This window comes from Eriocheir sinensis, chromosome 9 (assembly GCF_024679095.1).
Source record: "Eriocheir sinensis breed Jianghai 21 chromosome 9, ASM2467909v1, whole genome shotgun sequence".
Taxonomy (NCBI): Eukaryota; Metazoa; Arthropoda; class Malacostraca; order Decapoda; family Varunidae; genus Eriocheir; species Eriocheir sinensis.
In genome coordinates, this window is record NC_066517.1 from 22,100,409 (window position 1) to 22,121,759 (window position 21,351).

A 21,351-nucleotide genomic window follows, 5' to 3' on the forward strand; every position below is an offset into this window, starting at 1 on the left:
AAGGAAGAGAGGATTTAAACGTCAAGGAAGAGGACGGAGAGGATTGACTGTAACCTCCTCAGTATCTAACACTAAGGAAGATGAGGCAAAGAAGAGGAAACCGTGAAGGAGGGACGAAAAAGAGAGGGTTTTCAAGGGCAAGGTAAATGAGTGGTTGGTTGAAAAATGGCCCTAAAATAAAAAGTTGACATGCGTTCTTATGCCCGATTTAGTAGTCATAGCGTGCATAAGGGATTTCAACATGTTATATCTTACGAATATGCACATTATCTACGTCATAAGATCACATAATAACACGATATAAGGTGGACCAAATGAAAAACAAACATTATATTAAAACGATCCCGAAATTGAGACTTTAAAAGAACTACGACGCAAAACAGGAGAAACTATAAATAGAAAGAAAAACATCGGCCAACCCAAACCGCGTGAAAAGTGTGTGAATATGAGCGAGGCGAAGCGGTATCGGGTGTCGGATCCAATCAGCCCGAGCCCCGAGACGATCCGATCCCATGTTACTCTCTGACTGGCACGCCGAGGCAAAAAAAATAAATAAATAAATAAATAAATAAATAAATAAATAAATAAATAAATAAATAAATAAATAAATAAAAAATAATAATAAATAATAATAAAAAAATAAAAAATAAAATAAATACATAAAACATAATGAAATAAAAATAACAATGTATAAATAAATAAGAATAAAATAAACTTCGCAGAGAAAGTTCGTCCTTATAAAAAAAAAAAAATGCACCGTAAAAAATTTAGAAAAAAAAAAATGCGTGGATTAAAAAACTTGAAAAAAAAAACTTGACAGAAAAGAGAAAAAGAAAGAAAGAAAGAAAGAAAGAAAAAGAAACATGACTCCTTCCACACTGACCCATTACTCACCGCTTTTTCCGAGAGAGAGAGAGAGAGAGAGAGAGAGAGAGAGAAAGCACGCCACAACATCGCGACACCACAACACAGGAATAACGAAGAGAATCGGAGGATGAAAACGATTAAATCCCAAGGCCGAGGATGAACCTTTGCTTGGGGAGGGGGCGGGGGAGGGGGAGGAAGAGGGGGGAGGGATATATTGACATGTTGACGCTTGGATACATTTTTTATAACCTTTTTTTCATATTCATATTTTTTTTTCGGTCCGAGATCTCCTTTCTGGCAACACACACACACACACACACACACACATTTTCTCCTTTTTTCACGTATTTCTCTCACTATCTTCTTTTTTTTATGAGTAAAGTTAACTTCGCTCCCTTCGTCCTCGCATATCTCTCTCTCTCTCTCTCTCTCTCTCTCTCTCTCTCTCTCTCTCTCTCTCTCTCTCTCTCTCTCTCTCTCTCTCTCTCTCTCTCTCTCTCTCTCTCTTCCCTTCTTCACATTCCTTCCCACTTTTCTCTTCCCCTCCTCTTCCGTCTTTACATTCTCTTCCCCTTCTGGCCGCAAGTTCTCCATCACCTTCGTCAACTTAGCAACAGGTGAACGCACGCATGCACGCACGTCCTTGGTCGAGAAGAAAGAGCGTGAACACCAAGATAAAGGGAACTCAGAAGAACGACGCAGACGAAGAAAACACAAAGATGCAAGGATTGTTAGGAATACGTAATTCAATTCTCTCTCTCTCTCTCTCTCTCTCTCTCTCTCTCTCTCTCTCTCTCTCTCTCTCTCTCTCTCACCACAACATTCAAACTGGCATTTCCTTTGTTTTTAAGGATTCAATTTATTATTTTCTCTCTAAGTTATTCTCTTCCTCTCTAATAGTCTAAAATCTAACTTTTTTTTTTACTATTTTACCTCTATAATCTTTCAGTTATGTGTTACTCCAATTACCTTTTTTTTTTTCTATCTCAACGAAGAGTTCCCGTCTTTTTCTATAAGTGTGTCCGTTTATCCTTTTTTTTTTTTCTCGGATAGGGGTCAAATCGGCTCCCTTTTCCACCTCCATAAGAGTTAGCCAGTTCATATTTCTCCGTTGTCAAGGGTTCAAGTTGTTCCTTGTTTCCCTCGGCGGGTTCAAGGTATCCTACGGCTTCTATGCATGGCCTTGCTTCCCTCACTAACACGGCTTGACATACTGTTACCTAAATCTCCGCGGCCTTACCTCACGCCTGCCTGCCCACGAACCTCGGTTAAGCAACACTCATATATACTCATACTAACACCTGTACTGTCCTATCCAAAACACCTATACCATTACCTGTACCCCCAAACCTGTCCTGTCCTATCCTAAACACCCTATATCCTTACCTGTACCCCTAAACACCTGTACTCCCACACCTGTCCTGTCCTATCCTAAACACCTATAACCTTACCTGTACTCCCACAACTGTCCTGTACTATCCTAAACACCTATAATCTTACCTGTGCCCCTCAAACACCTGTACTGTACTATCCAAAACACCTGTACTCTTACCTGTGCCCCTCAAACACCTGTCCTGTCCTATCCAAAACACCTATACACTTACCTGTGCCCCCAAATACCTGTACTATACCCCCACACACACACACTCTCCTCCCCCCAAAAAAAGCAACACACGCAATACAGTCAACGGCATTAGGACACAGTGTAAACGATCCCTTGCTGAATGCGTCTGAATCACTAATGATAATATATAGATAAGGATTAGGTAGAGGTGTGGCGTGCAACTGTTCCGGCTGGCTATCAAGAGGTATATAGGTAGATTGATAGATAAGGAAACACAGTAACCCAGAGATGCTTCAACACCACCACCACCAACATCAATAAACATCACTATCACCACTTCCACGCAACACCACCAACACCCATTTATCCTCCTCCACCCCTCCCTTCCACCCACCTCCTTTCTCTCTCTCTCTCTCTCTCTCTCTCTCTCTCTCTCTCTCTCTCTCTCTCTCTCTCTCTCTCTCTCTCTCTCTCTCTCTCTCTCTTTCACGTGGACTCTTAAGACGCAGCATCCGACGGAAAGGAGATGAACCGTGACTCAAGATACTGATGACCTGCGTGACTTGGAGAAACAGATAGATAGATAGATAGATAGATAGATAGAGAGAGAGAGAGAGAGAGAGAGAGAGAGAGAGAGAGAGAGAGAGAGAGAGAGAGAGAGAGAGAAAAACACCTCCCAGTCATCAGTTATGAGTCATCCACGTCAGTCAGGCCGCTTGAGCAAGGGACACGTTTAATCTCCCTTCCTCTCCTCTCCTCCCTCCCATTCCCCTCCCCTTATCCCTATCTCTATCCCTTTAGCTTCCCTTCTCTTCTTACCTCCTCTTCTCCTACCCTGTGAACCTTCTCCTCTTTCTCTTTCTCTCTACTCCTCTTCACACCTTTTGTTTTCTTTTATTTCCCTCTTCTGTTCGTCTTACTTCCTTTCTTCACTTTCCTTACCTCACACTTTTCCCTCCCCCTCCTCTTCCCTCTCTACATTATCTTCCTTTTCCTTTCTCCTTCCCTTCTCCCTTCTGTTCCTCATTCCTTCCTCTTCGCCTTCTCTTCCTTTCAACTCCTTCCCTTGTCCTCAGTGACTTCTTCACACACACACACACACACACACACACACACACACACACACACACACACGTGCCCGGTACACACACACCTAACATAACCATGGACACACAAAGGATCAGATTACACAATAAATAAATAAAAACAAACAAATGAATATATAAAAGGAACTACAATCTCATAAATAAGGACAAAGAAAAGCTTGAATCTCTCTCTCTCTCTCTCTCTCTCTCTCTCTCTCTCTCTCTCTCTCTCTCTCTCTCTCTCTCTCTCTGTCTAAGCGTGAAGCCCTAGAGAGTAAGTTCATTTCCTTTCTTCTCACTCCCTGCTCCTCCTCTTCCCTCCTTCCTTCCTCCCCTTCCTCCTTCCCCTCCCTCTCCTCTCACACACCACCTTCCCTTCTAACATGACAAATAGTGTGTCAAATGAGGAATAAGGTAGAGGAGGAGAAATGAACGAGAGGAAACAGAGACAGGTAAAGAAATACGAGAAGAAAACTGGGAATAAAATGATAAAGAGAAAGAGGAAATGACAGAAGCATGAGACAATAGAAGGGAAAGACATACGAGACAACAGGAGAGTAAAGAAACATAATAGGAAGCAGAGGCAGGAAAAGAAATGTGAGAATGAAGGAAAAGAGAAATACGAAAAGATATATAGAAAGCAGAGACAGGAAAAGAAATACGAGAATGAAGGAAAAGAGAAATAGGAAAAGATATAAACAGGATACAAGGGAGAAACCGAAGAAAAACAAATACGAGAATAAAGGAAAAGAAAAAGGAAAATAGAGAAAATACAAGAAAATGGGAAAAATAAAGAAAAACAAGAAAGATCAGGAATAAGAAGGTGTGATGCATTAAACAGGAGGAAAAAAAAAGGAACAGAAAAAAGCAAATATAAATGCGAAGAGGAGGAAGGAAAGGAAAAAAGCGAATAGTATAAAAAAAAAAAAAAATCAACAAGAGAAGTAAACAAAGAAATCAAAGAACAAGAACGGATATACAATCTCTCTCTCTCTCTCTCTCTCTCTCTCTCTCTCTCTCTCTCTCTCTCTCTCTCTCTCTCTCTCTCTCTCTCTCTCTCTCTCTCTCTCTCTCTCTCTCTCTCTCTCTCTCTCTCTTTATCGGCTTATGTAATTGCAGAAAATGTGCTTGTGAGGTCATGTCAGCGAGTGTGTGTGTGTGTGTGTGTGTGTGTGTGTGTGTGTGTGTTTTGAGAAGCCAGGTAACAGCCACCAAGGGCCTACAACATTTTTTTCTCCCCCCAGAGAGAGAGAGAGAGAGAGAGAGAGTAAATCAGCTGACAGGAGGATCAGCTGATGAGAGCTAAGTGAGGTGGAGAAAGGCGGTGGTGGTGGTTAGTCCCTCCACTCAGATGTCGTTCTCCTCCTCCTCCTCTTCCTTCCTACGGTTTATTTCCTTTCCTCATATTCTTCCTTTCCTACATAACACCTCTTTTTTTTCTTTCCTTTTCCTCCTCCTTCTTCTTTCATTGCTTCTTTCCTCTTCTTCCTCTTAATCATCTCTTCTAATTCTTCTTCATCTCCTCCTCTTCGTTATTTTTCTCCTCCTCCTCCTTCTTTCATTATATCTTTCCTCTTCTTCCTCTTTCTCATTTCTTCTAATTCTTCTCAATCTCCTTATTCTTTCCTCTTCTTCCTCCTTCTAATATCTTCTAATTCTTTCCCATCTCCTCTTCTGTGTTCTTTTTCTCCTCCACCTTCTCCTCCTCACCCACTTATCTTCCACCTTCTCTGTCTTCTTTTCCGTCTATTTCTTTACCCTATCTTTCTTCCTGTCCCTCATAACACCTCTTTCTATATTATCTCCTTCTCCTTCTCTCGTTATTTCTTTCCTCTTCTTCCTCTTTCTCATCCCTACGTCTGATACTTCTCCATTTCCTCTTCTGCGATCTTTTTCTTCTTCTTCTCCTTCTCCTCCTCCTTCCTATCCTTGTCCCCTCCTCCTCCTCCTCCTCCCTCTTTTTACAGATGGTCATGAGCGTGATATGATGTAATGAATCTCTCTCTCTCTCTCTCTCTCTCTCTCTCTCTCTCTCTCTCTCTCTCTCTCTCTCTCTCTCGTCTAAGCGCGTTTCCAGATGACCGAATGAATAAACAACAAAAAAAAGCAACAAGTAAATAAGAAAAAAAGAAAGAAAACAAGAAAATAAACGTACGGAGGAGGAAGAGGAAGGAAAAACAAGTCTCGGAGGCAACTTATTTTTCTCTCCTTATTTTCTGCGATATTGGTAGAGGAGGAGGAGGAGGAAGAAGAGGAAGAGGAGGAGGAGTGTTGTGCATCCTCACGTCTTCCACTTATTTCCTCCTTCTATTCCTCCACTTTTTCCTACTCTCCTTTCTCTTCCATTTCCTATCCCTTATCTTCCTTCTCTGCTAACCCTCATATTTCCCTTCTCTCCCTTCACCCATCTCTCCTATTCATTTCCCTTCGTCTCTTTCCTTTCTCCTCCATTTCCTTTCCCTTCTCTCCCTTCCCCCCATGTCTCCTATTCATTTCCCTTCCCTTTCCCTTCTTCTCTTCCTTTCCCTTCGCTTTCTCCTCTACTATCCCTCACATTTCCCTTCTCTCCCTTCCCCCATCTCTCCTATTCATTTCCCTTCCCTTTCCCTTCGTCTCTTTCCTCCCCTTCACTTGCCTCCTCATCCCTTTCTTCTCTACCATCTCTTATTTTTTCTTTTTTTTTCTCTCCATCTCTCCTCTTCAGTTCCCTTCCTGTTCTTCCCTCCACCTCTTCAGTTCCCCTTCCCTTTCCTTCCACAATCCTCCAGTTCCCTCCACCTTCCACCCTTTCCCTCCCTCCACTTCTAACCAACCTTTCTTTCCTCCCATCCCTCTTTCGTTCTCTCTTCAGCTCTTCAGTTCCCTTTTTCCTCTCTCTCTCTCTCTCCCCCCACTTTCCTTCTCTTCCCCTCCACCCCTTCCCTTTCTTCCCAGTCTCCACCTGTTCTCTTCCCTCTCTTCCCCCTATCCTCGTTTTCCTCTCTCACTCCTTTTCTCTTCTTTCTTTCTCTCACACACCTCTCTCCTCCTCACCTGTACCCCAATACCACACCTGTATACCTCCATGTTCCACACCTGTCGCCCTCTACCTGCCCCCCCCACCCACCCCCCACACACATACACACCTGCACATCCCACTCACCTGGTCGGAGAGGTTGTCCCTGGAGATGGCGTACACTACGATGGGCAGCACCTCCGGCAGCAGCGGGGCGAGGAAGGCGAGCGGCGAGCACCCTGGTGTGTCGGAGGGCGCCACAACCACCTGCACACCCTCCCTCAGCAGCGGGTGGTTGAGGCCCACCTCCAACACGGCGCTGCCCACCACGGGGTCCTGGACAGCGGGGGAGCAGGAGGAAGGGGTGAGTATGGGCCGTTCATGCTAACTTGTTGGATAGGGAGGCTAATGGTGGTCCAATTCAACGCTTTTTTTTTTTTATAAACAAAGGAGACAGCTCAAGGGCACACAAAAAAAGGGAACAATAATAAAAAAAAATAAAAATAAAAAGCCCGCTACTCGCTGCGCTGTTGCCAGATTATTGTACTCAGAGCATCGTTTTTACCGTTTACCGTTTTTACCAGTAATTAACCATGATAACGATAACTCTATATAAAACCAGTTAACCCCTTGACTGAGGATTTCCTACAAGAAGACATCACCAATTTACAGGAATGGAACAAAAAGTAATTGCTAAAATTCAATGAAGAAAAATGTAGTCATGCACCTTGGGAGGGGATATCCAGCGTACCAAAAAAAACTACCAATACCACATGGGAAACACTCCACTATCCACCACAGAGGCAGAGAAAGACCTGGGAATATATGTTACTAGGCTACCAGTGAAAGACAAATCCGTGCCAATCGCAGCGGACGGGTTAAAGGGATGGAGGAGACAGTTTGAGGGTTGGAAATCGGCAAAAATGAGCCTGAGCACGACCACCTGGCAACGTTGGTCCGATTAACACCTTGACTCTAAGCCCACAACTGGAGACAAGAGATGTGGCAGCGTGGTACGGAAGGAGAGACCCCCGCAGAAACCCCCCAATCCGCCTGTTTCTCCTGGATTGACTATAAGCAAGATACCAGCATGGCTTCGTTCAGTCATAGGTCGGTGTTGTCTGACGCTTCACCTTTCACATCAACTATTTCCAAGGGTCAAAAGAGATCTATCGGGTTCTCATGAGTGTTTTTTAGGTTCATGGTACAGAAGAGGTCAAATCAATAGAAAGGTCATGAACACCGTTGTCAGATTATCGTACCCCTCCCCTCCTCTGTAAATACCCCCCTTCTTTTCTCAATAAAAATCTCAAATCTGAAATCTGTACTCAGAGCCGCGTGTTTACCGGTTTCTGGCTCATAACTGTTGCCAAGAAGCACCAATAATTAACCATTTAACCGATAACCATATATGAAGGCAGTTAATTGGGTGATGAAAGCAGTTTTGGGGTCGGATATCGGTAAACATAAGAGGCAGAGTACGACAATCTGGCAACGTTGGTCATTAAACTACTCCTGGAAAGGCCCAAAACTCATCTGAGACTATCGACCTCAATGTGACAAGAGCAACAAGAAGAGGCTGACTGAGGTTCATATTCATTTCCCTTCCCTTTCCCTTCGTCTCTTTCCTTCCCTTCACTTGCCTCCTCTTCCCTTTCTTCTCTATCCCTCTTATTCTTTTTTTTTCCCTCCATCTCTCCTCTTCAGTTCCCTTCCCTTTCCTTCCACAATCCTCCACTTCCCTCCACCTTCCAAGATATAAAGAAAGGGAGGTCAACTCATGGTCGGCTCAAAACTCGTCCCATTCGTTCGTTCCCATTTATTTAGACCTTGGGCTGACCTACCTGCTGCGTCTGCTGGTCCACCACGACATCGGCGCGCGGCACGGTGCCCCACGGCCGCTGGTGTGCCTGTAGGGACTGAGCCAACTCATACCCTGCGCCCTCGGTCTCCGGCGGGGCATCATCGGGCAGCGTGAGGGAGACGGAGCGGGTCTGGGCGTGCTTGAGGCGGATGGGTCTCCAGGGCTGCGAGGGGGCGTTGGGGACGATGGGCAGGACCTGTTCGCCCAGCAACCGCGTCACCACCAGTACCTTGCCGCACGCGTCCTGCCCCCACACCAGGATGCACGTGGGCCCGCCTAGCACGCCCCGCAGCGCCCGTATCTCCCCATCCCCGAGGCGCATCTCCCCGATCTGGTCTGTAACACGAGGGGAGACGATGGTTGGTTAGGGAGAGGAAGGGAGAGGAACACGTGGTCAGGGAGAAGGGAGCAGAATGACTTGAAGAAGGAAGAGAGTACAGCAGGTCAAGAGAAGGGCATATCAGGTCAGGAGGGCATATCAGGTCAAGAGGGCATGGCAGGTCACAGGAAGGGCACAGCAGGTCAAGAGAAGGGCATATCAGGTCAAGAGGAGGGCATATCAGGTCACAGGAAGGGCATGGCAGGTCAAAAGAAGAGCATATCAGGTCAAGAGAAGGGCACAGCAGGTCAGGAGGGCGTATCAGGTCAAGAGAAGGGCATATCAGGTCAAGGGAAGGGCATATCAGGTCACGGGAAGGGCACATCAGGTCAGGGAGAGATAAGGTAGATATATTGCAGAGAGAGAGAGAGAGAGAGAGAGAGAGAGAGTCATGCTACTCCTCCACCTTCCCCCTCAATTTTCCTTTCCTTGTCGATTCAGTTGTTGTTTTCTTTTTCTTTTCCTTTCCTTAGACTTTTTTTTCCATCTCCTTTTTCTTTATCTTGTTTCTCTTGCTTGTTATTTTCCATCACCAATAACTCCTCCTCCTCTTTCTCTTCCTTTTTTTCTTCTTCTTTGTCCCCTTCCTCCTCCTCCTCCTCTTTCTCTTCCTTTTTTTCTTCTTCTTTGTCCCCTTCCTCCTCCTCCTCCTCCTCTTTCTCTTCCTTTTCTTCTTCTTCTTCCCCTTCCTCCTCTTTCTCTTCCTTTTCTTCTTCTTCTTTGTCCCCTTCCTCCTCCTCCTCCTCTTTCTCTTCCTTTTCTTCTTCTTCTTTGTCCCCTTCCTCCTCCTCCTCCTCTTTCTCTTCCTTTTCTTCTTCTTTTTCCCCTTCCCCCTCTTCCTTCTCCTCCTATCCATGACCAAAACAAAAGAACAGCGACTTATATAATGACAACGCACAATTTTACCTCAAGGGGTTCTCACACAAAAAAAGTCTCGTAAATAAATTCCTTAAAGGCGGCCAAGGGAGGACTCGTGACAGGGACTATTTTCTCGGTGCATTACCTAAACAAAAAACCTCCCAGTGTGAAAAAAGTAATTAGGTTAGGTTGGGTTGGGTGGCTTGTCTTTTATTTTAGTCACGTAGGAGAATGATAATAATAATGATGAAGATGATGATGAGGAGGAGAAGAACCTAACCTTACATAATTACAGCTTATTTACTCTCTCTCTCTCTCTCTCTCTCTCTCTCTCTCTCTCTCTCTCTCTCTCTCTCGAACAAAACACAAGAAGCCACACGAGTAACACAAAAGACTGAAGAATTTTTTTTATGCAACCGAGAAAAAGCCAAACCACAAGGAGGGGAAAACAACATAATTGCCATAATAATAATAATAATAATAATAATAATAATAATAATAAACAAAGGTATATTTACTTTTCCCTTCATAAGAATCATGGAATAGGGGAGGTGACGATAACAAGAGGAAGGAGACAAAGAAAGAGAGCAAGGAACAGGGAGAAGAAGCAGAAGAAGAAGAAGAAGAAGAGGAAAAGAAGGGTAGTGTAGTTGAAACTCACTCTCTCTCTCTCTCTCTCTCTCTCTCTCTCTCTCTCTCTCTCTCTCTCGATAACGTGAATGTCTTGACAATCGTGTGACTTCGAGACTCCGCGGGATCACACACACACACACACACACACACACACACACACACACACACACACAGCTGCAGAGGGTGATTTCCTATCTGTGTGTTTGTCTGTTTGTTCTGACGTCATAAAGTATATTGCACAGAAGTTAGCTGGTAATGATGCAAGAGTTTAATCTCCTTTGTTGGTACCACAGCAATACCTAAACCAGATACAACTTAGCTGGCAACACTGCGCAAGAGATACTGTCAATGTTAGTAATAATGAGAGCTTAAATTTTGTGGTAACACTGCAGAAACTAATGAATCAACTTGGCTGGTAACACTGCAGGACGAGCCTATAGGTACAGCTGGTTATACTGTGATTTTCCGCCCTTTTGTTTATCTGAGAATTATTTTATATTCTCTATTCTATTTCATGTAGCTCCTCTATACTTTTTCCTCACACTATTGCTGTTTTTGGAAAGACGAAAAATGACAGAAAAAAGTATAACATGTCCTCTACTTGTTTTTAGTAATGGGAGTCATCATCAACATCCACCAAAGGACTTTCCCGATGATCTCCACCTATTTTTTTCTTTCTGATGAGAACCTAACCTTACATAATGATAACTTATTTACCCTTATAAACCGAAGGAATCTCTCTCTCTCTCTCTCTCTCTCTCTCTCTCTCTCTCTCTCTCTCTCTCTCTCTCTCTCTCTCTCGAACAAAACACAGGCTTCCAAGTTCTTCCAAGTTCAAGGGCCAATGAACACTGAGACCACGCGCAGCTACAACTTTTTTTTTTTTTTTTTTGCAGTAAGGAAGCGGCAAAAAAAAAAAAAAAAAAAAAAAAAAAAAAAAAAGGCTATAATTAACTCATCTAGCAAAAGAAAACAAAACGAAAGGTCAGACCGGAAGTCATTTTCACCTTTACCTTGTTCTGTGTCAAGGTAAACCCAACGTAAAGGTGTTTAGAATATGAGATGAAGCGAGGAGCAGAGGAGAGAGAGCAGCAAATGAGTGGGTGAGTGAAACGCGCGAATATACTGATGAGTCAAAGTTAGGTGAATCAGGGAGGTGACTCATGTGGCGCACCAGGTGAGGTCATGGAAGCCCAGGTGAGAAGGGTGACGATTTGCACCCATGACGTGACTAACATAACGTGAAGGTATATGAGCTATGCCGTTGAGTTGACAAAGAATACTATGTCGTCAGGCCACAAGGAAAGGTGCTCTAATATATACGTGTGTGTGTGTGTGTGTGTGTGTGTGTGTGTGTGTGTGTGTGTCATTCACCCTCATTTATCTCTCCTTTCTCATCTTTCCTCTTTCGCTTCCGCTCTCTCTCTCTCTCTCTCTCATTAGTGACCCCGATCATTGGGCGGACGTGCTCCCTTTCAGTGATCATAAAGGTGTAATTCCCGAGGACCCATTCACCCAAAAACTATATACTTTTCACTTCATTCATAAAGCCTTCCTCTCCACTCGCTCCCTCCCACCTTGTCTCCAGCAGCTTCCACCTTCCAGTATATTGAAAAGTTAAAGCAAATGAGACCACGTGCATACAGTATCAGGCCTCAGATACTCACTACCAGCAGAGAGATAAGTCTAGCAAGAGATAAAACGCGAACATGGATCATTAAGTTACACGCGTGCTGAATAACTGTGAGAATTCAAGCATCATGTTCTAGTTAGTGTCATACGTGTAGCGTACGAGAAGCAACGAGAGGCAGGCCAACGAGACGGGAACGGGCATGTGACGGGAAACGACAGACAAACACACGAGGAGAAAATAAATAACAGGAGATAAATGAGGAGAAAAAAATAAACAGGAAACCACAAGACTACCGCGATAAGAAACGTTAAGACAAACTAAACTGATATGATGAGGATGAGAGAGAGAGAGAGAGAGAGAGAGAGAGAGAGAGAGAGAGAGAGAGAGAGAGAGAGAGAGAGAGAGAGAGAGAGAGACTGTATTTCCGTTTTAATTCTTTGATTTCTTTCTTTACTTTTTTCACTCGTTAGTTTGTCCGTTTTCTTCTTTTTTCATTATTATTTTCAGAGAGAGAGAGAGAGAGAGAGAGAGAGAGGGTATATACAACTTGGTTAACTTAATCGAGCTCTGTGAACCAAATTACTGAGAACTTGACAAATGATTAACAACAAAACTATTACCACATCGACATTGACTTCACTGCTGCATTTACGTCCATTAAAATTAATTATACACTGGTAGCTATTATCAAGGACACAAAAGAATGAGCGATGTCAATAGACTCAATATCAATAGAGAACGGGGAAGTGTGTGTGTGTGTGTGTGTGTGTGTGTGTGTGTGTGTGTGTGTGTGTGTGTGTGTGCTTTCTGCTGATGACTGAGGCCTTCCTACTATACCGTACTGCTTTTCTGCTGTGAGGGGGCTACCTGGACCCTCACCGTTGCCAGGTTATCGTACTCAGAGCGTAGTATTTGCCGGTTTCTGACGCCTAACTATCGCCAAGAGACATCAAGATCTAACTCTTTTAACGATAACTATAAATGAGCCTCGTTATTGTGGCCCGGAAGACAGTTTTGGGGCAGGAAGTCGGGAAATATAAGCGGCTGAGTACGACGACCTGGCAATGACCCCCACAACTCCTACGAAAGCCTTGTCATGTTACGGTACTTTTTTTTTCCTTTGGGTCCTTTCCTCTTTTCGTACCTTGTGGTGTAGGTCATGTACGCGGAGGGGGGGAGGTAAGAGGGTCCAGGTAGCCCCCCCATAGCAGGAAAGCAGTATAGCAGGAAGGCCTCACTCACTCTTTCTAAGGTACTAATTTCACCTCTTTCAAGCTCAAGGACCAATGGGACGGATATGAGCACCGAGGCAACGCGCATGAAAATAAGGTTCACGCAGGTAACGCAACAAAGAAAACAAGTTGTCGTGGTGATAATTAAAGGAAGACAGGTAGTACGTATTCTTATCACCTGCGTTAATTATACTTCAAGGTGTATAGTGATAAGGGCTGGTGGCGACGATGCGGCTGGTACTACCTGTCTGATTGTGTGGGTGCGTGTGTACCTGACTGGTGAGAGTGTGTGTGTGTGTGTGTGTGCCTATTTGTAGTCTACCGGGCCCGAGCTAAGTTCTAATAGCCCCGTCTCCATCTACATTCATCCAGTGTGTGTGTGTGTGTGTGTGTGTGTGTGTGTGTGTGTTATGACGTACGCTATTGTTTAAACGTAAAGGACACTTGACAACGAACTAAACAAAAGATATAGAAAAAAACAAGAAGAGAAATTCCCCCCCAAAAAATATTCAACTAAATACTAAGATCGTATACTTATGTTCCTTGAGTTAAATTTGCACACACACACACACACACACACACACACACACACACACACACACTCATTTAGGCTTATCTCGATCAGTGACGAAAGCTTCTATTGGTTTAGTATTACAACTGTACCTACCAAACTTCCTGCCTCTCCCCTGCATTTTCTCCCTCGCACCTCTCCTTCTATCTCCCTCCTTTCCCCCCCTCCCACCTCTCCTTCCAAGCCTCCCTCCCTCCAATCTCTCCTTCCATGCCTCCCTCCCTCCCATCTCTCCTTCCATGCCTCCCTCCCTCCCATCTCTCCTTCCATGCCTCCCTCCCTCCCACCTCTCCTTCCATGCCTCCCTCCCTCCCATCTCTCCTTCCATGCCTCCCTCCCTCCCACCTCTCCTCCTTCCCTGCCTCCCTCTCTTCCTCTCTCATCATTCCAATCTTTTTTTTTTTTACCATGAGATTAAACCGTTTTCCTCTAACACTCGTCCAACCAAGAGGTGCCAAACGAGAGAGAGAGAGAGAGAGAGAGAGAGAGAGAGAGAGAGAGAGAGAGAGAGAGAGAGAGAGTCACGTAACCCCCTCCCCCCTCCTAGGACAGGCCCCGCGCATCCTTTGTTTCTCAGCCTCACATCCTTCACCTTCCTTTTTTAGATGATTATTTTCTTTACACTCTCCTCATCTTTTGGTTTTGTAGTTTTTCATTTTTTTTTCTATTTATAAACACTTTCACTACTTTCCTTTGTGTTTTTCTTTTTTTAAGTTTTATCAATTTTTCTTTCACTTTTTTTCATTTTTATCTCTATTTATAAAATTTCCAATACTTCCCTGCTAATTTTCTTTTTTGGGGGTTATCAGATATTTCTCAATTCAAAACACGATACATTACTGCTCTCCAAAACGTCTGAATTACTTAAAAAATCCACAGTCACTGATAATATTGCAATTTGAAGAAAAGAAAGATTAAAAAAAAAAAAAACTACTACCCCACCTACTACTACTACTACTACTTCTTTTTCTACCACTACTGGCACTGTATTTTCTATTTATTTATTATTATTATTTCTTTTAAAAAAATATTACCCTTCCTAACTGAATCTGCAGGGCAGGGCTCGAATTTCGGCCCAGCGGACGGCAAGCAGCCCACCCAGCTGTTCAACCTTCCTTTCAGACTTTTCCCTAAATGGCTACCTGGGGAAGGTAAACTGTGGTAACCCAGATGTCACACTGTGTTGGGTTAAAGGCTTCCTGCCCACCATAGACTCACGGGCCAATAGTACTGAGGTGAGCACTGAGGCCATGCACAGCTAACAGCGTATGCACCCAACTTTACCTTTTACCTGATTCTAAGGGGATGATCAAGAACAAAAAGAACAAGAACAAGGAAAAGGAAAGAAAAAGAATGATGAAATATGCTGTTGCCATATTAGAATTACTTAAAGTAGTAATATGGATATTCTTGTTTTTAATTTATAAGACAAATATCTAGTTTTTTACCAGTAATAGCAAGGAAAAAGATCCTTAGGCTCTTCAGCAATATCTAAGTATTCATTTTTTTTAAAGAAATGCTAAGGGCAAATATTACATTAGAGCAGGATATGCTTGTGCATTTTTCAAGAAATATTTAAGGTAGATAATCTTGGATTTTTAAAGTAATATCAAATGTGAACACACTTCTCTTTCTTTAAGTATTATTCATGGCGCAACAGGATTTATAAGCTTTTGTTAATGAATATTCGCAGGGTTTTCCTGCAGGTCAGTGTCAGTGCATCATAATCTTCTTAGAATAATGTTAATAAAAAGTCAGTATCGTGGAGGCCGCCGAGGAAGTTGCTGACGCAATGGAAAAATAAGAATATTATAAATTAACTTTTCTTCTGCAGTAAAGGAGACAGTTCCTGGGCAAAAAGAGTGAAAATGTAAATGACTGCAAATCACTGCTCCCACACAGAGGACAGAAATATTGAAAGCCAGGGCAATACAGGTTAGACAAGTGTCATGAGACTTTCTTGATAGCGCTCAAATCATAGGAAGGAGGAAACACAGTCAAAGGGAGGCTGCTCCATAGGTTAACAGGGTAAGGGATGAAAAATGATGATGATGCTTAATTCTAACATTAGAAATTTAGAAACCACTGGAATGAACCAGAGGTCATAAGCACCAAGGCTGTGGAAGGGGTGGATGTAAAGGTAAAACTGGGGGATTACACTACAGCTGTGTGTGGACTCAGTGCTCATCTCTGTTGCTTTGCCCTTTGAGCCTGTGGTGGAAAGTACCTTATCCCATTAACCTGGAACACAGGGCCACTGTGACATTCAGGTTACTACACTTTACTTTTCCCCAGGCTTCCCCAGGTACCCATTTATCAATCTGCCCAAAAGGAGTGGGAAAAATAGCTGGGTGAGCTGCAAGCAGGCTGCCCGCCTGAGTGCCCGGGCCAGAATTCAAACCAAGACCTGAGCATTTGTAGCTGGCAGTGGAAACCACTTCACCACCAAGGCATGTATCAGCAAGCTCAGAAGAGCAGTCAGTATGAAAATAGCAGTAAAAGATGTTTTATTAATTACTAATCATGATGGATCACTGCAAGACTTCTCCTACAATTGTATTCTAAGAACACACTCTGACACATTGAATTTCCCAGAAAAAACAGTCTAGCCAATATTTGCTTTGTTACCTAATAAATCATGATAGTTACCTGAACAACATGATGTGTGATGTAACCAGTAACTAGCCTAAATGTTATGAACTGCAACCTTATTAGATTCTTATAAATGTTTTACTAAAATACGATTTTCTTGAATAAACAAAGACACAAGATATGCTAGGAATGTCTTTTCTATAAATTCCTGAAATTCTGTACAGCTTCACTTTACTTTTCGTGTGAGTGATCCCCAACACAAACTAGCAGACTGAGTTATTATTTTTGAAGAGGTGTATTTCCCAGAAAAGGCTATTTTCTTTTGCTAACATGACAGATCTCCTTCTCTAATGCTTTGTAAAATAAAGGTCCCTCATTCCAAAATAAGTAAAGCAAGTTGGGGTGAACAGCACTGCATTATACACGCATCCATTCACACAACCTTTTCTCTCATCCATCGCATTCACTTTTGATTCTCCACTGCTATAAATTCATGTGATAAGTTTTCCATTTCTAAATAGGTAGCAGTCAGCTTGAAACTCCTGTCTGTACCTCTGCCAGCCACGATCTTTCCCGATTAGCTTAGAAGTCACCTCCAACTCAGCGTTCTTCCCTTAATCTCTCCATCCATCTCCCTTGGATTTGCATACAAAGGTCTGTGGCAAAGTGCGTCAGCCGTCACCTAGTCTACCACCTTTTCGCTATTGTTGTCACACTCAACGGTTGTATATCTGTTTCTTCTAAACTATATATATACTTAAAACATAAAACATAGTAATGCACACATTTTACCACCCTGAATATTAAATATGTCAAATAAAAATAAGTATACAGAATTCTCATGAAGTGATGTAGGCAAAACCAAGCAAGAAAATATATCTTAGACACGTGTTTCTCCTCATGATGACACACAACCATCTAGATGCGAGAAAGAAAAAAATATTGCTTAAGTCGTCATTGCATACGTGTGGAAAAGAATACGTACATGTAAGTTTAAGACAGCACCTAACTTACATCACAAAACCACAGACTAAGGGACCTAAAACCTAAAAAACTGCCATTGCATTATTCACAGCCACCTTCAGTGAGTGTTTGGTGATGTTACTGATGATGACATTGTATTCTAACAGAGTTTCAGTATTGTAAGTGAAGCAATTTGATCTAAACTGTACCTCCCTCACTTCCTGCCTCTCTCCCTCTCACCTCTCCTCCTATTTCCCCCCAACCTCTCCTTCTACCTCCCTCCCACCTTTCCTTCCCCTGCCTTCCTCCCTTCCTCTTTCACCTCCATTCCTTTTTTATTATATACCAGGAGATGAAACCCTTTTTCACTCCCACTTCCATCATTTGCAATACACCTCACTCTACACCATCTAAAAATTGGTGTTACATTACCCAGAACCATTTCATGTGATGGTTTGATGATGTTACGAATGACATTTTATTCGAATAGATTTACAGTGTCCTAGGTGAAGCAATTTGATCTACGTTATACAATGCAACTCGCCCTACGCCATCTAAAAATTGTTGTTGCGTTACCCAGAGTCATCTAAAGTGACAGTTTGTTGATGTAACTGACAAGTCATTATATTTTAACAGATTTTGAGCCTTATACATGTAACTAGGCAAGGTACTGTACATATTACAAAACCAAACAAAAGGCCATCTGAAAACTGCCATTCCAGTATTCAGAGTTGACTCAAGTAAATGCATTTGAGGTTGATAAAAATGACACTATATTCCATCACTCGGACATATATACATAATGACAAAAAATAACCTTAACCATCTCAAAAACTGCCGTTCCATAATTCAAAGTTGACTCGAGTGACAGCGTTTGAGGTTAATAAAATCGACACTATACTCTATCATTCAGACCACAATAATGGCACAATACCTAACACTAAATTATCTATAAAAAAACGTCATTGCATTTTAAAGAACCACACAATGGGACGGTCTGGTGATTTTACCCAAACTGACACTTAAATCAGGTCAACTTTCCAATAAAACAAATCTTTATTTTCTTCACTTTTGTTTGGACCTGTTCTTCTTCCCCTCTTAACCCCTTGACTGTGGATTTCCTACCAGAAGACCTCACCAAGCTACAGTAATGGAACAAAAACTGGCTGCTACAATTGAATGAAGAAAAATGTAAAGTCTTGCACCTTGGGAAGAGATATTCAGCATACCAATACCACATGGGAAACACTCCACTATCCACCACAGAGGCAGAGAATGACCTGGGAGTGTATGTTACCAAGCTACCAGTGAAGGCCAAATCCGTGCCAATCGCAGCGGACGGGTTAATCCCTCCCCTTTGATTGCAAACTTCTAATAACATTTTTTTTTGATCCCCAAAACAAAAATAAAGATCTATTTCATTTATTCAGTCTCAACACCCCTTTCTGCAAACAACAGAAATATCCTTATTGGTATAAAGAATAGAAATTTACGGTAAACTTTTGGTAAATGGCATCCGTGCGATCTGAAGGATGAAGCTATCTTTTTTATGCCATGTGATGATGTTTAGCTCCACCACTCATAATCATCACTAAAATTGTAAGCTATAAATGATCAATTAGTTAAGGGTAAAAGGTCAGTTAAGCATCCTCTTGATTTAGGAAATACTACTTTTTTTCTGGTAAGTTTTGGTCGAATTTAGGTTCACCACTCATATCGCTAAAATTGTAACCTAGCACTGCATAAATAGTTGCGAGCTATTTATATAAACTACCCAACTCTTTAATTAATGGCCAGTAACCTATCACGGTGGAGCTAAATTTAAGAACTAACGTACCATTTATATTTCCTCCATATCAACATTTTTTTCTCTCTCGTGTCGCTGCATTTCACTGTATTTTGCCGGAAATTTATTGTTTTCCTCCTTTCTCAAAAATTTCAAGAGGTTTAACCCAGTAGCAGCGATGGCCCAAATTTGTGTCTATACCGTGTACCAGCGACGGGCCAAATTTTTGCCATGATATAAACCCGCCAAAATAGATGATGCATAAACTGATCACAAATGCGTTGATATATATTATGAAATGGTTTGTGCGAGTGATGATTTTTTCTCATTTTTCTTGTTTAGAGGGGCCTTTAAGAAACATGATCTCCACAGCTACTATGTGAAGCATCCTCTTGATTTTAGGAAATACTACTTTTTTTCTGGTAAGTTTTGGTTAAATTTAGGTTCACCACTCATATTGCTAAAATTGTAACCTAGCACTGCATAAAGTCATGAACTATTTATATAAACAAGCCAACTCTTACCTAATGGACAGTAACCTATCACAGTGGAGTTAAATTTAAGAACTACCATTTATATTTCCTCCATATCAACATTTTTTCTCTCTCAAGTCACTGCATTTCACAATATAATGTCAGAAATTTTTGTTTTCCTCCATTCTCAAAATTTTCAAGAGGTTTAACCCGGTAGCAGTGACAGGCCAAATTTGTGGCTTTACCGTGTACCAGCAACAGGCCAAATTTTTGCCATGATATAAACCCCGCAAAATAGATGACGCATAAACTGATCACAAATGCGTTGATATATATTACAAAATGATTTGCATATGATGATTTTTTCTCATTTTTCTCGCTTAGAGGGGCCTTTTAGAAACATGATCCCCGCAGTTACCGGGTTATCCGTTAGTAAGAGACGACAGCAGTACTTCATAAGGCAGAAAGCGAAATATTGGTGCATTAATGTAACTGATCTCAATATCCCTTTTTTTCCCCCTTTGCCTTCTTCCCTGTAAAAATGCATTAACGTAACCAATCTCAGTATCCTCTTCTTTTTTTTTTTTTTGTCCCTTTGCCTTCCTTGTCAAAACACATCCCTTGACATTACATCACAGCTCTGTTAAGATGCAAGACAACTCCACTTCAGACACCTCAGACTTCCAAGACCAAGATTTTCCCTGAAGACCTAACCCTTGACACTTACCTAAATAAGGGCCAAACACGATAGTCCCCTGGCCACAGCACAGCGAGGCAGCTAAGGAAGGGATGAACACAAGGGAAATAGGAAAACTCTGGCGGAACACAGCAGCAAGGGCGCCACACACCTGTCCCACCTGGCCACCCATCCACATCTGTCCCTCATTAACCCACTCATACAGGTACGATGCTCCACTAACTAAAACACGGAGACAAGTAAAAAGGGTCTACACGACAGGAAAAACACAAGTAAGTAGGCTGGACGCAGGAGCAAGGGGCGGCCCACACCCGACCCATCCCACCTGTGCCCCATTCCCAGGTGTCCCCCGCCCACTCACCCTCCGCCAGGTTCCCCGAGTGTCCCACATCTTCTATGGATTGTATAGTCTCCCGCTGTAGCCGCCGCAGGTGCCTGGCATTCTTGTTAAACTTGTGTAGCTCCGCCACCAGTGCCTCGGCCATCCTTGGCGTGGGTGCACATCGGACTGACTGAACGAGTGAGGAGGGAAGGCGGCGCAAGAAAACGGAGCGGGGCTGCCGGGGACACTGCGCTATATAACACTGCGCCAAGGCTGACCCCGGCTGTTACGGGTCCCAGGGTGTCACAGAGCAGGGCCGTGCCAGGGGAGGGGTCAGGAGGGTCGGAAGACCCCCGGGCTCCCCCCATCTGCTTAAAGGTCCACTTTCTGAGAAAGTCAAAACAAAAACTTGGGACGAACAGTCCCACTTTTTCGTTTTGACAGCTGGGAAATGCACACAAAAGTGTTAGTTTTTCAAAACTCCGAACCCTCCTGCTGATTTGGCTCGCTTCGCTCGCCACTCCCCCTTCTCTACGTGGCTACAAAGGTCCACATTTAGTGGAAAAGATCCACCCTTTTAGAGCTGTAGGTAGTACGGCACTGCACAGGCCTCAACAATAGCACCTTGTCCATTACCTCCAGTCATTACGTATGTCTGCAGCACAAAGGCCTTTATAATATTACCTCGTCCATAAACCTCAGCTATTACGAGTCCACGGCAGCACAAGGGCCTTCCTAATATTGGCTTTTCCATAATCTCCATTCATCACCTACTCGTCCACTGCAGCACAAAGGCCTTTCACAGCATGCTTCACCTCTCTCCTCTCCTCTTCCTCA

At 43.0% G+C, this 21,351-nt stretch overlaps 1 protein-coding gene across 1 annotated transcript in view; it reads right to left on the reverse strand.

The window, feature by feature from the left end:
• The window catches only part of LOC126996143 (dual serine/threonine and tyrosine protein kinase-like), a 37,438-nt gene extending 16,542 nt beyond the window's left edge, over positions 1–20,896 (reverse strand). Inside the window, exons 1-3 of the mRNA XM_050856362.1 lie at positions 20,554–20,896; positions 8,356–8,711; positions 6,659–6,847 (exon numbers count right to left, since the gene is read on the reverse strand). Of these exons, the coding sequence (XP_050712319.1) occupies positions 6,659–6,847; positions 8,356–8,711; positions 20,554–20,677 (669 nt within the window). The 5' untranslated portion in view covers positions 20,678–20,896. The remainder of the gene's footprint in view (positions 1–6,658; positions 6,848–8,355; positions 8,712–20,553) is intronic.
• Between the last annotated feature and the right edge of the window lie 455 nt (positions 20,897–21,351).